Here is a 14,229-nt window from a genome sequence, read left to right on the forward strand (position 1 = left end):
GAAATATCGTATTTCCGAAGGCTCGTTAGTCACTGTTAGGACGCACTGCCTTTTTTATTTTCGGCCTAACAAACTTGATTTCAATTTCGGATTAACGAACGTTCGCAATTGATCAGCAAATTCGGAATAACATCACTCAGACAGCGTCGCTAAACATGATCGCCAAGTGAAAAGGATGATCATTGTGCAGCAGACTGTAATTTACTGTAGTTCATTACTCAGATCAGTCATTACTCAGTTCCCTGTGATTGCTAGGCCAAGGATTATGAGTTCGCTACGTTGTGTATGAATGTTTTTTTTTAATAAATACAATGGCTGACTGCATTAATTGGAGATGCACAACTTGTACGGGACTGCAGTATAGTATTACCAGTATTCTTGTAGTTTGAGAGAGGTTTGAAGATTTTGAAATTGGAATCGATTGCAATTGAGATGCTTCGGGCTTTTCTTTTACTTTGCTTTGGGTTTGTTTTTGTTTGTTGGTGTTTCTTTCATTCTATGACTCAGCCAATAAGTCGTAGATGGACTATAAATCCCGGGGGATGGGGGATATATCCCCCCCCCCCCTGAAATGGAGGAGGGGTGATGGCCTGTACAATCATCCCCCTGAAATTTGAGAAAAAATGGAGGAAGAAGAAATGTGATTGTATCAAATTTGGCATATTGAATGGCGTTCGTACGCCCGCCTTCAGCACAGACAGGTAACAGAGCTGAACAGTATTCTGTCTTGTAGGATAATGTATGCTTAATTTTTGTCAAGCGCTCGATCGCGAAGAAAGTAATATCGACATAAGGTATGGTCCAGAGTAGTATAGGTGTACGTATAGCGTCATAAAAATATGATTCATATTTCTATTGTTCTAGAACAAAAGAAATATGAAAAGACAAAAGAATTATGAATTATGAAATATGGATTATGATATGATTTATGATAAAAAGATGGATTATGATATGATTTATGATAAAAATATGGATTATGATATGATTTATGATAAAAAGATGGATTACGATATGAATTATGATAAATCGATGAATTATGATAATAGATATGAATTATGGATATTTGCATAACAATAGAAATAGGAAAGAACAAAAGAATGTATGAAATATGAAAAATGAAAGATGAATATTCATGAGATATGAATTATAGATATGAACGATGAATGATGATTATGAAATATGAATATTTATGGATCGATATGAAATATGAAGAATGAATTATGAAAAATATGCTATTGTTTTAAGAATCCGCGTCATTGTTTCATCATATTCTTTTGTTCTCACATCGAGAGATATTTTCGAAGGCAATGGTCGAAATGGTCATAATGACGATTGCAATCGTATTCATGACATTTGTTTGTTTGATGACGTCACTCCGACAAGTTCGGACCTGTCCTCTGACCGACGCTCGCCCGATCGAAAACAAAAGAACTTTAAAAAACAAAGAAATACATAAAAATGGGGGCGTGTCCTCTGACCGACGCTTGCGCAATGCTTGCGCAATCGAAGACAAAAGTCAGGGCGTGTCCACTGACCAACGCTCGGGGACTTAAAGACAAAAGACTGGAAAAACAAAGAAATACATAAGACTGGACCTCAAGTTCACGATAAGTTCGGACTTGTCCTCAGACCGACGCTCGCACACTCAAAGACAAAAGACTAGAAAAACAAAGAAATACATAAGACTGGACCTCAAGTTCACGATAAGTTCGGACTTGTCCTCTGACCCACGCTTGTACGCGAGCGAAGACAAAAGAATTTTTAAATAAAGAAATACATAAACTGGACCTGGAGCCAGTGACGGGTTCGGACTCGTCCTGCATAAAACAATAAATGCCTCATACATATTCAAAGAGATGGTGGCGTCCTTTGGAAAGCAAAAGAATAAAAACTCGAAGAACATGCGAGAGGGACACATTTCAATTTGAAACCTTCCGAGAACATCACATGGTGGTCGGACCGAGTTTTTCAGGGAAAACCGAATTCGTGAAAAGATTACTGAAAAATGCCTCGGAAATGATCGATCAACCTCCTCGCAAAATTATATGGTTTTACGGGGAGTATCAACCGTGTTACGCGGCAATGACACGATCCTTTCCGAATATTGAATTTCATGAAAATTTACCGGCAGATTTCAATGATTTGACCGACCCCTCCCGACCAGTGTTATTTGTCATCGATGATTTAATGGATGTGGCTGGTGATGACAAGAGAGTAGCCGCCTTGTTTACTAAAGGTTGTCATCATAGAAACGCGAGCGTTATTTATATCACTCAAAATCTCTTTCATCGTGGAAAGGAGTCTAGGACTATTTCATTAAACACGCAGTACTACGCCTTATTCAAAAATTGTAGAGACAAACAACAAATTGCTTGTTTAGCTAAACAGATGTATCCCTCGAAAACAAAGTTTTTTCAAGAGGCATTTATGGACGCCACAGCCGATAAATGGGGTTATTTATTCGTAGACCTTAAGCCAGACACGCCGGAAGAATTTCGTCTCAGAACGAAAATATTTCCCGGTGAAGTTCAATATGTATATGTTCCTAAGATATAAATTGTCGCGTTCGTGTATTAAGTCATTTATTAGTTAAAAATGTCGCGCCGAGTGAAGACCCACGCAGTCCTGCTCAAGACCCTCGCACACTGCTCTCCTGATCAACGGAAACTTCTCATCAAGACAGCTAACAAGAACTTCATTGACGCCATCTGTGAATGTGTTTTGAACGTGATCTGCGGTAATGTCAAGCTGTCGCAATCCCACAAGAAAACTTTGACTAAGCACAAGCGAAAACTCCGTAAATTAACGGATCGTCGTACATCTCTGGCAGAGAGAAAACGAATCTTAAACCAACGCGGAGGATTCATTGGTCTCATTGCCAGGTTGATCACGCCTGTACTCGGAACTCTCGCTTCTAACCTCTTTGCATCGGCAAAGTAGACGCTGTATAGAGGTACCGCGTTGATAATGGAGAATGCGCGCAAGATGGTGCTTGTGCCACAAACTATGCTTCATTCTCTCAAAAGTCAATCTTCAACACCTACAGAGCAGCGAATCAACGAATTGGATGATCAGATTCGTTCGGTGTTGGACAGGCCCGATCTACCAGAGTATGACAAGGCGTTGTTGTATTCGCAATACTTACAGCGGTTTTTGAAAGCGACGGACAGCGTTAAGAAGCCATTGTCTATTGAAGTCGTTAGCGACAGCTCAAGAGACAATGACAGCACGCATCTAGTAACTCATGGACAGAGGGGCGCGCCAAAATCTGAGGACGCAGTGGAGCGTGACATCTTGCAGCACGTGCCTAAGAATTTTGTGAAAAGAGCTTCGCAGTTGCTGGAAAAGATGAAAAGGTGCGACGATGTGGGATGGACGGACAAAGGGGAGCTGATTGTGAGCGGGGAAAGTGTGCCTGGCAGTAACATTTGCGACTTAATGTACGACATTTTCAGAGAGCGAAGTGGTTATATTCCTACTGGTAGTGAACATTTTATTCGTGCGCTGGCTCGTTTGAACATTCCAGAGACTGCGTTGACCAATCTCAGCCGACGTGACCAACTTCAACGTGTTAAGAGGGGGAAAGATTTGGAGACCCCGATTCATCGTCGTTTAGATTCTCCAGACCCCAAAATGTACACAACCCCTACTACAACTAAAAGTTATACACGTACAAGGCGTACAAGAGCTAGTGATGCTAATGGTTCTCAAACCCCAAAGTGGCAATCTTTTTAAAATACGGCTTAAACGGTATGACCACAATCCTCGTTAACCCGAGCTGTTCTCGTTAATTCGTGTAATGATTTTATTGTATGTTAATTTACTACTCTTCTATTTCAAACAGTTATGTACAATTTTAAATAGTAGCCCTTACCATTATGATCTGCGTGTTGATCTAGGTGGGTGTTGAAGTACGCCATCGATGTTGCGTATGGGGTGATATGAAAGTGTGTACACAAGCATTTACATACTTAATATGTATCATTATATTTTACGAATGATGATTTTTTGATTGTATTAACGTTAACATCGTTACATATCCCCAACCAATTATTTCATCAGGTGACCCGCAATGTGTATATAAGATTGTACGGTCTATGTTCAGATGTGAAGGAGTGTATACATAATATTCTGTTTGAATGTATTTGAAATTTTGATGCTAGCTGTTCTTTTGAATTTGTCCGCATGATATAGCGATTGACTATACTATCTTAACGTTTCTCCACTTCAACATTTCATCGTCTGAACATTTCGACTAGTTGCTATGTAAATATTGTAAATATAAGTTCGCGTGACGTTTGATTTTATCTGTGGTGTTTACCGAATGTGTCATACATTTTATCTCCTGGCGTAGTTGTACATAATATGTCTTACTTCATGAAACGATGTAAATAGTCAAATCCTGCCTGGTTTATGCATTATTACATTCAGTGGTGAAAGTAGTTGTTTTTATTATTATTCGTAGTTCATTCCATAAAGACCGTCATATTGTACATATATCCACCACTTCGACGTTTCGTCGATTCGTCATTTTGTCATTTCGTCATTTCGTCATTTCGTCATTTCGTCATTTCGTCATTTCGCTGTTTTAAATCTGTGCATGTAACGCATGCAAATTTCTTTTTTTTAATGTCTGTTTACCTAGAATTAATAACTTTGACGAAACGGAAATACACTGTAAAATGTCTCACGCAGATTCTGCAGATTGATGACTACATCACCTCAATGGTTTATAAGTTGTTAATTATTCTTTCATCACCATGTATGATTTAAGCCATGCTTGAACATCGAAACATAATTGAATAATGTAATCGTATTTTTTATATGAGGAATAGTTCTTTACGTATCCAGTGGAAATGTATATAGTTTGTTCGTTGCACGGTGTAATGATTTTTTTCTCACAATCACAAAATGTAGAAGGAAGCAAAGAAAAACAAGTACAACAAGGAGAAATTTATTTACATATTTATAGTCTGTTGTTTTATTGGAGAAAATAAAACGGGTACCACGTACAATATTCTTACGATACAAAACGCACTCGTTACATCTTATTTTTGTTTTGTCCTGTGTGATATGTGTTATACAGCGTGACTGAGGAAAAGAGAAGCGAGAAAGAAAACGAAGAGCGAAAGAGAAAATGAGACATATACTCGTAACGAAAATAACAAAGTGTGTATTACTATGAAGAACGAAACCCAGCCCAAGTTTAATCTAATATATATATATATATATATATATATAGGTTACCTAATTTTACAAAGTATTCAAGCGGTTGTTACGCTAGGTACGCTAACCTAAGTAATTATGGTCTATGAATTGTAAATGATAATATATTCCATTGGTAACAAACTGTCACAATCACTCAACGTTTCAACATAAAGGTACAAACTTAATTCTCTTATTTTCAAACTAGCTTTCCCAGACATGAAAGAACATATATTCATGATTTGGAGTTATATGATATATATATATATATATATATATATATATATATATATATATAATAAAAGAGAGAGAGAGAGTGAGGGAGTGAGAGAGAGAGAGAGAGTGAGTGAGAGAAAAAAGGTAATAGTACAGGCTTGCACATACGATATATACAAATTACTACTAAGTTAAATACTGTTAGATATCTAGCAATCCACATCAAGAGAGAAGTTTACACTACGTTATACACGCTATTACAATATCTTCTTACAAACTATCGAAGCTACGTGCGATTTGTAATAGAGTAAAAGATGTATCATGAACACGATGGGAAACATCAGAACGTCGATTAAACCAATCATTCACTCTCTTATCATTTCTCGTATAATCCTTGCCAAACACATTTAATACACTTCGAGTTGTTTGACCCCCTACTCGTTTCGTCACGTAATAGATACAATATTGTCCGCAAACTGTGGATACAGTTCCTTGTAGCCGTTTGGAATTAGAGGACCATGCCGAGGCATTATTGTCCAAAAACTTTACAAAGTCAAGACTGTAAGTTAAGGGTTCATATCCGTAAGAGTCAAAGAATTCGCCTTTTCCGTTGCAAAAGTAGAAAGCCACCCAGTGTGTTCCTGGTTTATCGCTAGGATCGGTATTCGCGATGAAGCACTGCTTCGCCCCACTAATTGATCGCGGTAGACAATTTGACGCATATACTCCTTTGAAATAGGGCTTGACAATAGGATCGTTCTCTAAGAAACGTTGAATCTGCGATGTATCCATAGTCGATTAGAATATTTCGGCAGTCGGTTGTCCGGAAGAGGTTTTATTGGTAATCGTAGATGATGTTTCTGCTTTTATCAATCTGAATCAGTCCCTGTCCTTCCGAGTAGACGATACAGTTGACGGTGTTTGGAATGGCCACGTCGAATTGTAGCTCTAAGCGCAGATTTCCTTGCTTGATGAGATTCAAGTGACATCCGTCAGATAGGTCGGGCGTGAGGTCGAATGCAAAAAGGGTATAACCTTCGCAGTATTCTTCTCGATTGATGTTAATTCCCTTGTCTACAAACAGTCGGTTGGTTCCCATGAATAGTGAATTGTAAGCGTGAATGTAACTTTGTCCAGCTCCCGCTGCAAAGCTAGGACGTAATGGTCTCATCGGCACCGTTTCTCCGTCAATAGTGAGGGAGATGAAGTTGAGGCGTAAATGTTTAAAGTTGAAGGGGTTCTTGCCAAAAGTACCGTTAAAGGCGTCTGTGTCAACGAATCCTACGACCACCCGATTTGGTAACTGTCCGTGAAATAGATTGTCTTTATTAATCGACATGCTTCCTGCAGGAATGGAAAAGGACTTCACGTCTACTTTGTTGACGGGGTATTTCGCGGTTGTCTTCTCCAAGGCCTTGGCGTGGTTTAACATGATGGTAGGACTGGTCTTTACTCTGCGAACGTAGAGGGCAGCAGATTCTATTTTAATTTTATATCGGGCATTCTCCGTCGAAGACAGAAGACAAAATGCGTCTTTGCTACGATTTAACTTGATTTTCAAATCAACCCCCGGGAGTAACAGTCTTTCTTGAAAAAAAATGTCGGCGTAAATCGGACCAAGTAGAGAAAGTAATTTACTCTCGACGATGAATCCATGTCTTTTCGCCAGACCGGGATTAGCTTCTGCAGAGCTTGCCAGCGGGTTAACGACATCCACTTTCCCCGCTTTGTCCTTGTAATATAGCTGTTGAGTGAGTTGAGACTCTTTGGTCTCTCCTCCATAGTGCAGCAGAGATTCGATGTACGCTCTGTAAGGGTATGTATTCGACGGCTGAGACACTAGTTTTTCATTGAGCATGATATCAACTTGTGCAAAGAGAGATGGGAGAAACAGGTTTACGGGACCAACTGGGGCATCAGCTGGTAAAGCCGTGTTATCATTGTTCGTAACTTTGACTGTCACTTGAAGCATGGTCTGAGAGAGGTCCAAGTATTCTTCCGACGTGCCGGACACGTTGAATTCAATGGGCCCTTCATCGGTGATGCTGCTAACGGGGTGATATTCTACCCATGGTCCTTTGACGATGCTCATTTGAGTGTGTGGTACCGTGAACAAATCCAATTCGGACTTGCAGCAGACATCGCTCTTGTCGTGTAGAAGCGCCATGTTCAGCAAAGACAGCAAGGAGTGTATGAGACTGGTAAACGAATAGTCCGAATTAATCGAAGATGTCGCGCAAGCGAGCTCTTTTCGCTGGAGAATTTCGAGACCGAATGATACGCTTCCTTCCTCGCCTCCTTCTTTTAACTCTTCCTACAACTACTAATCGCGCTCCTCCAGTCTGATTCCCAATTTTTTTCTTTACTGCTCGAACAGTCTTTGAGGCCAGGTGTTTTCCCGCCCGAGCCACATTGTTTCTAGTTGCGCTTTTAAAAGATTGTCCGTTGATGGTGTCCTGAACAATGTTCATGCCTGTATGCATAGCTTCTTTTCCCAAAGCAACAGCCCCTCTTTTTAAGAGAGGAGTTGCGACTTTGAAGAGCCCCTTCACCAGACTACCCAGCCCGTGTCCTCTCTGCATGGATGCCCCGTGGAAGACGGGTAATCCCGAGCCATATTGGTCGTGAAAAATCCTTGCCGGTGCGCGAAATACCACCATAGTTGGACGTATCGCTGTGTAAATTTAGCGTCCAGCTAGTTCGTAGAGCGCTCTCTAAAGTGTAACTTCACGATCACTTTCCCGCGTTCAAATGGTACCACTTCACCCGATTCGGTTGTTAATATAATCTCTATCGTTTCAAAATTGTAAAGCTTAAGAGGGACGTAATGCGGAGTGATATAGGTATTGACGATATTATCGCGATCCTTGTCCGGAATGACTGCTATCGTCCTCAGTAAAGGTACAGCAGCGTCACCTACGTGTTGAAACTGAACGATATCAGAATAGACATAAAATGTATGAAATTTCATGTGTACATCCATTGGCATGGGACTCAGTGTTGATTCCGTGAGATGGCATTCCCCTTCAAACCCGAGCATCATAGCCAAACCACAGGGAATGAGGAGCGCCGTATTTCCTTCTAATCGGATGAAACATTTTCGTTGGGTCCTCTTGTAATAAAATGTGATGCTTTTACGTAATTTTCTCCGGAACTGTTCGTTGATCGAGTCAATGAGTTCCTCTCCAGAATTATAATATCCCGCAGGAATCTCAATTTTTTTCATCAATGGAACAGCGTCGTACAAGGATCGCGATAATATCGTCAATACCTATATCACTCCGCATTACGTCCCTCTTAAGCTTTACAATTTTGAAACGATAGAGATTATATTAACAACCGAATCGGGTGAAGTGGTACCATTTGAACGCGGGAAAGTGATCGTGAAGTTACACTTTAGAGAGCGCTCTACGAACTAGCTGGACGCTAAATTTACACAGCGATACGTCCAACTATGGTGGTATTTCGCGCACCGGCAAGGATTTTTCACGACCAATATGGCTCGGGATTACCCGTCTTCCACGGGGCATCCATGCAGAGAGGACACGGGCTGGGTAGTCTGGTGAAGGGGCTCTTCAAAGTCGCAACTCCTCTCTTAAAAAGAGGGGCTGTTGCTTTGGGAAAAGAAGCTATGCATACAGGCATGAACATTGTTCAGGACACCATCAACGGACAATCTTTTAAAAGCGCAACTAGAAACAATGTGGCTCGGGCGGGAAAACACCTGGCCTCAAAGACTGTTCGAGCAGTAAAGAAAAAAATTGGGAATCAGACTGGAGGAGCGCGATTAGTAGTTGTAGGAAGAGTTAAAAGAAGGAGGCGAGGAAGGAAGCGTATCATTCGGTCTCGAAATTCTCCAGCGAAAAGAGCTCGCTTGCGCGACATCTTCGATTAATTCGGACTATTCGTTTACCAGTCTCATACACTCCTTGCTGTCTTTGCTGAACATGGCGCTTCTACACGACAAGAGCGATGTCTGCTGCAAGTCCGAATTGGATTTGTTCACGGTACCACACACTCAAATGAGCATCGTCAAAGGACCATGGGTAGAATATCACCCCGTTAGCAGCATCACCGATGAAGGGCCCATTGAATTCAACGTGTCCGGCACGTCGGAAGAATACTTGGACCTCTCTCAGACCATGCTTCAAGTGACAGTCAAAGTTACGAACAATGATAACACGGCTTTACCAGCTGATGCCCCAGTTGGTCCCGTAAACCTGTTTCTCCCATCTCTCTTTGCACAAGTTGATATCATGCTCAATGAAAAACTAGTGTCTCAGCCGTCGAATACATACCCTTACAGAGCGTACATCGAATCTCTGCTGCACTATGGAGGAGAGACCAAAGAGTCTCAACTCACTCAACAGCTATATTACAAGGACAAAGCGGGGAAAGTGGATGTCGTTAACCCGCTGGCAAGCTCTGCAGAAGCTAATCCCGGTCTGGCGAAAAGACATGGATTCATCGTCGAGAGTAAATTACTTTCTCTACTTGGTCCGATTTACGCCGACATTTTTTTTCAAGAAAGACTGTTACTCCCGGGGGTTGATTTGAAAATCAAGTTAAATCGTAGCAAAGACGCATTTTGTCTTCTGTCTTCGACGGAGAATGCCCGATATAAAATTAAAATAGAATCTGCTGCCCTCTACGTTCGCAGAGTAAAGACCAGTCCTACCATCATGTTAAACCACGCCAAGGCCTTGGAGAAGACAACCGCGAAATACCCCGTCAACAAAGTAGACGTGAAGTCCTTTTCCATTCCTGCAGGAAGCATGTCGATTAATAAAGACAATCTATTTCACGGACAGTTACCAAATCGGGTGGTCGTAGGATTCGTTGACACAGACGCCTTTAACGGTACTTTTGGCAAGAACCCCTTCAACTTTAAACATTTACGCCTCAACTTCATCTCCCTCACTATTGACGGAGAAACGGTGCCGATGAGACCATTACGTCCTAGCTTTGCAGCGGGAGCTGGACAAAGTTACATTCACGCTTACAATTCACTATTCATGGGAACCAACCGACTGTTTGTAGACAAGGGAATTAACATCAATCGAGAAGAATACTGCGAAGGTTATACCCTTTTTGCATTCGACCTCACGCCCGACCTATCTGACGGATGTCACTTGAATCTCATCAAGCAAGGAAATCTGCGCTTAGAGCTACAATTCGACGTGGCCATTCCAAACACCGTCAACTGTATCGTCTACTCGGAAGGACAGGGACTGATTCAGATTGATAAAAGCAGAAACATCATCTACGATTACCAATAAAACCTCTTCCGGACAACCGACTGCCGAAATATTCTAATCGACTATGGATACATCGCAGATTCAACGTTTCTTAGAGAACGATCCTATTGTCAAGCCCTATTTCAAAGGAGTATATGCGTCAAATTGTCTACCGCGATCAATTAGTGGGGCGAAGCAGTGCTTCATCGCGAATACCGATCCTAGCGATAAACCAGGAACACACTGGGTGGCTTTCTACTTTTGCAACGGAAAAGGCGAATTCTTTGACTCTTACGGATATGAACCCTTAACTTACAGTCTTGACTTTGTAAAGTTTTTGGACAATAATGCCTCGGCATGGTCCTCTAATTCCAAACGGCTACAAGGAACTGTATCCACAGTTTGCGGACAATATTGTATCTATTACGTGACGAAACGAGTAGGGGGTCAAACAACTCGAAGTGTATTAAATGTGTTTGGCAAGGATTATACGAGAAATGATAAGAGAGTGAATGATTGGTTTAATCGACGTTCTGATGTTTCCCATCGTGTTCATGATACATCTTTTACTCTATTACAAATCGCACGTAGCTTCGATAGTTTGTAAGAAGATATTGTAATAGCGTGTATAACGTAGTGTAAACTTCTCTCTTGATGTGGATTGCTAGATATCTAACAGTATTTAACTTAGTAGTAATTTGTATATATCGTATGTGCAAGCCTGTACTATTACCTTTTTTCTCTCACTCACTCTCTCTCTCTCTCTCACTCCCTCACTCTCTCTCTCTCTTTTATTATATATATATATATATATATATATATATATATATATCATATAACTCCAAATCATGAATATATGTTCTTTCATGTCTGGGAAAGCTAGTTTGAAAATAAGAGAATTAAGTTTGTACCTTTATGTTGAAACGTTGAGTGATTGTGACAGTTTGTTACCAATGGAATATATTATCATTTACAATTCATAGACCATAATTACTTAGGTTAGCGTACCTAGCGTAACAACCGCTTGAATACTTTGTAAAATTAGGTAACCTATATATATATATATATATATATATATATATTAGATTAAACTTGGGCTGGGTTTCGTTCTTCATAGTAATACACACTTTGTTATTTTCGTTACGAGTATATGTCTCATTTTCTCTTTCGCTCTTCGTTTTCTTTCTCGCTTCTCTTTTCCTCAGTCACGCTGTATAACACATATCACACAGGACAAAACAAAAATAAGATGTAACGAGTGCGTTTTGTATCGTAAGAATATTGTACGTGGTACCCGTTTTATTTTCTCCAATAAAACAACAGACTATAAATATGTAAATAAATTTCTCCTTGTTGTACTTGTTTTTCTTTGCTTCCTTCTACATTTTGTGATTGTGAGAAAAAAATCATTACACCGTGCAACGAACAAACTATATACATTTCCACTGGATACGTAAAGAACTATTCCTCATATAAAAAATACGATTACATTATTCAATTATGTTTCGATGTTCAAGCATGGCTTAAATCATACATGGTGATGAAAGAATAATTAACAACTTATAAACCATTGAGGTGATGTAGTCATCAATCTGCAGAATCTGCGTGAGACATTTTACAGTGTATTTCCGTTTCGTCAAAGTTATTAATTCTAGGTAAACAGACATTAAAAAAAAGAAATTTGCATGCGTTACATGCACAGATTTAAAACAGCGAAATGACGAAATGACGAAATGACGAAATGACGAAATGACAAAATGACGAATCGACGAAACGTCGAAGTGGTGGATATATGTACAATATGACGGTCTTTATGGAATGAACTACGAATAATAATAAAAACAACTACTTTCACCACTGAATGTAATAATGCATAAACCAGGCAGGATTTGACTATTTACATCGTTTCATGAAGTAAGACATATTATGTACAACTACGCCAGGAGATAAAATGTATGACACATTCGGTAAACACCACAGATAAAATCAAACGTCACGCGAACTTATATTTACAATATTTACATAGCAACTAGTCGAAATGTTCAGACGATGAAATGTTGAAGTGGAGAAACGTTAAGATAGTATAGTCAATCGCTATATCATGCGGACAAATTCAAAAGAACAGCTAGCATCAAAATTTCAAATACATTCAAACAGAATATTATGTATACACTCCTTCACATCTGAACATAGACCGTACAATCTTATATACACATTGCGGGTCACCTGATGAAATAATTGGTTGGGGATATGTAACGATGTTAACGTTAATACAATCAAAAAATCATCATTCGTAAAATATAATGATACATATTAAGTATGTAAATGCTTGTGTACACACTTTCATATCACCCCATACGCAACATCGATGGCGTACTTCAACACCCACCTAGATCAACACGCAGATCATAATGGTAAGGGCTACTATTTAAAATTGTACATAACTGTTTGAAATAGAAGAGTAGTAAATTAACATACAATAAAATCATTACACGAATTAACGAGAACAGCTCGGGTTAACGAGGATTGTGGTCATACCGTTTAAGCCGTATTTTAAAAAGATTGCCACTTTGGGGTTTGAGAACCATTAGCATCACTAGCTCTTGTACGCCTTGTACGTGTATAACTTTTAGTTGTAGTAGGGGTTGTGTACATTTTGGGGTCTGGAGAATCTAAACGACGATGAATCGGGGTCTCCAAATCTTTCCCCCTCTTAACACGTTGAAGTTGGTCACGTCGGCTGAGATTGGTCAACGCAGTCTCTGGAATGTTCAAACGAGCCAGCGCACGAATAAAATGTTCACTACCAGTAGGAATATAACCACTTCGCTCTCTGAAAATGTCGTACATTAAGTCGCAAATGTTACTGCCAGGCACACTTTCCCCGCTCACAATCAGCTCCCCTTTGTCCGTCCATCCCACATCGTCGCACCTTTTCATCTTTTCCAGCAACTGCGAAGCTCTTTTCACAAAATTCTTAGGCACGTGCTGCAAGATGTCACGCTCCACTGCGTCCTCAGATTTTGGCGCGCCCCTCTGTCCATGAGTTACTAGATGCGTGCTGTCATTGTCTCTTGAGCTGTCGCTAACGACTTCAATAGACAATGGCTTCTTAACGCTGTCCGTCGCTTTCAAAAACCGCTGTAAGTATTGCGAATACAACAACGCCTTGTCATACTCTGGTAGATCGGGCCTGTCCAACACCGAACGAATCTGATCGTCCAATTCGTTGATTCGCTGCTCTGTAGGTGTTGAAGATTGACTTTTGAGAGAATGAAGCATAGTTTGTGGCACAAGCACCATCTTGCGCGCATTCTCCATTATCAACGCGGTACCTCTATACAGCGTCTACTTTGCCGATGCAAAGAGGTTAGAAGCGAGAGTTCCGAGTACAGGCGTGATCAACCTGGCAATGAGACCAATGAATCCTCCGCGTTGGTTTAAGATTCGTTTTCTCTCTGCCAGAGATGTACGACGATCCGTTAATTTACGGAGTTTTCGCTTGTGCTTAGTCAAAGTTTTCTTGTGGGATTGCGACAGCTTGACATTACCGCAGATCACGTTCAAAACA

General features: G+C 40.3%; 2 protein-coding genes across 2 annotated transcripts; one reads left to right on the forward strand and one right to left on the reverse strand.

The window, feature by feature from the left end:
- Positions 1-6,256: 6,256 nt before the first annotated feature.
- Positions 6,257-7,588, reverse strand: LOC139734775 (uncharacterized protein F54H12.2-like). Its single transcript, XM_071645569.1, has one exon. The coding sequence runs from the start codon at positions 7,586-7,588 to the stop codon at positions 6,257-6,259; it is 1,332 nt and encodes a 443-aa protein (XP_071501670.1).
- Positions 7,589-9,368: 1,780 nt separating this feature from the next.
- On the forward strand, positions 9,369-10,700 carry LOC139734776 (uncharacterized protein F54H12.2-like). The gene has a single exon (XM_071645570.1). The coding sequence runs from the start codon at positions 9,369-9,371 to the stop codon at positions 10,698-10,700; it is 1,332 nt and encodes a 443-aa protein (XP_071501671.1).
- The last annotated feature ends 3,529 nt before the right edge of the window (positions 10,701-14,229 follow it).

Source organism: Diadema antillarum, unplaced genomic scaffold (assembly GCF_040938485.1).
Source record: "Diadema antillarum isolate AM-2024a unplaced genomic scaffold, OU_Dant_1.0 seq00000546_RagTag, whole genome shotgun sequence".
Lineage (NCBI taxonomy): Eukaryota > Metazoa > Echinodermata > Echinoidea > Diadematoida > Diadematidae > Diadema > Diadema antillarum.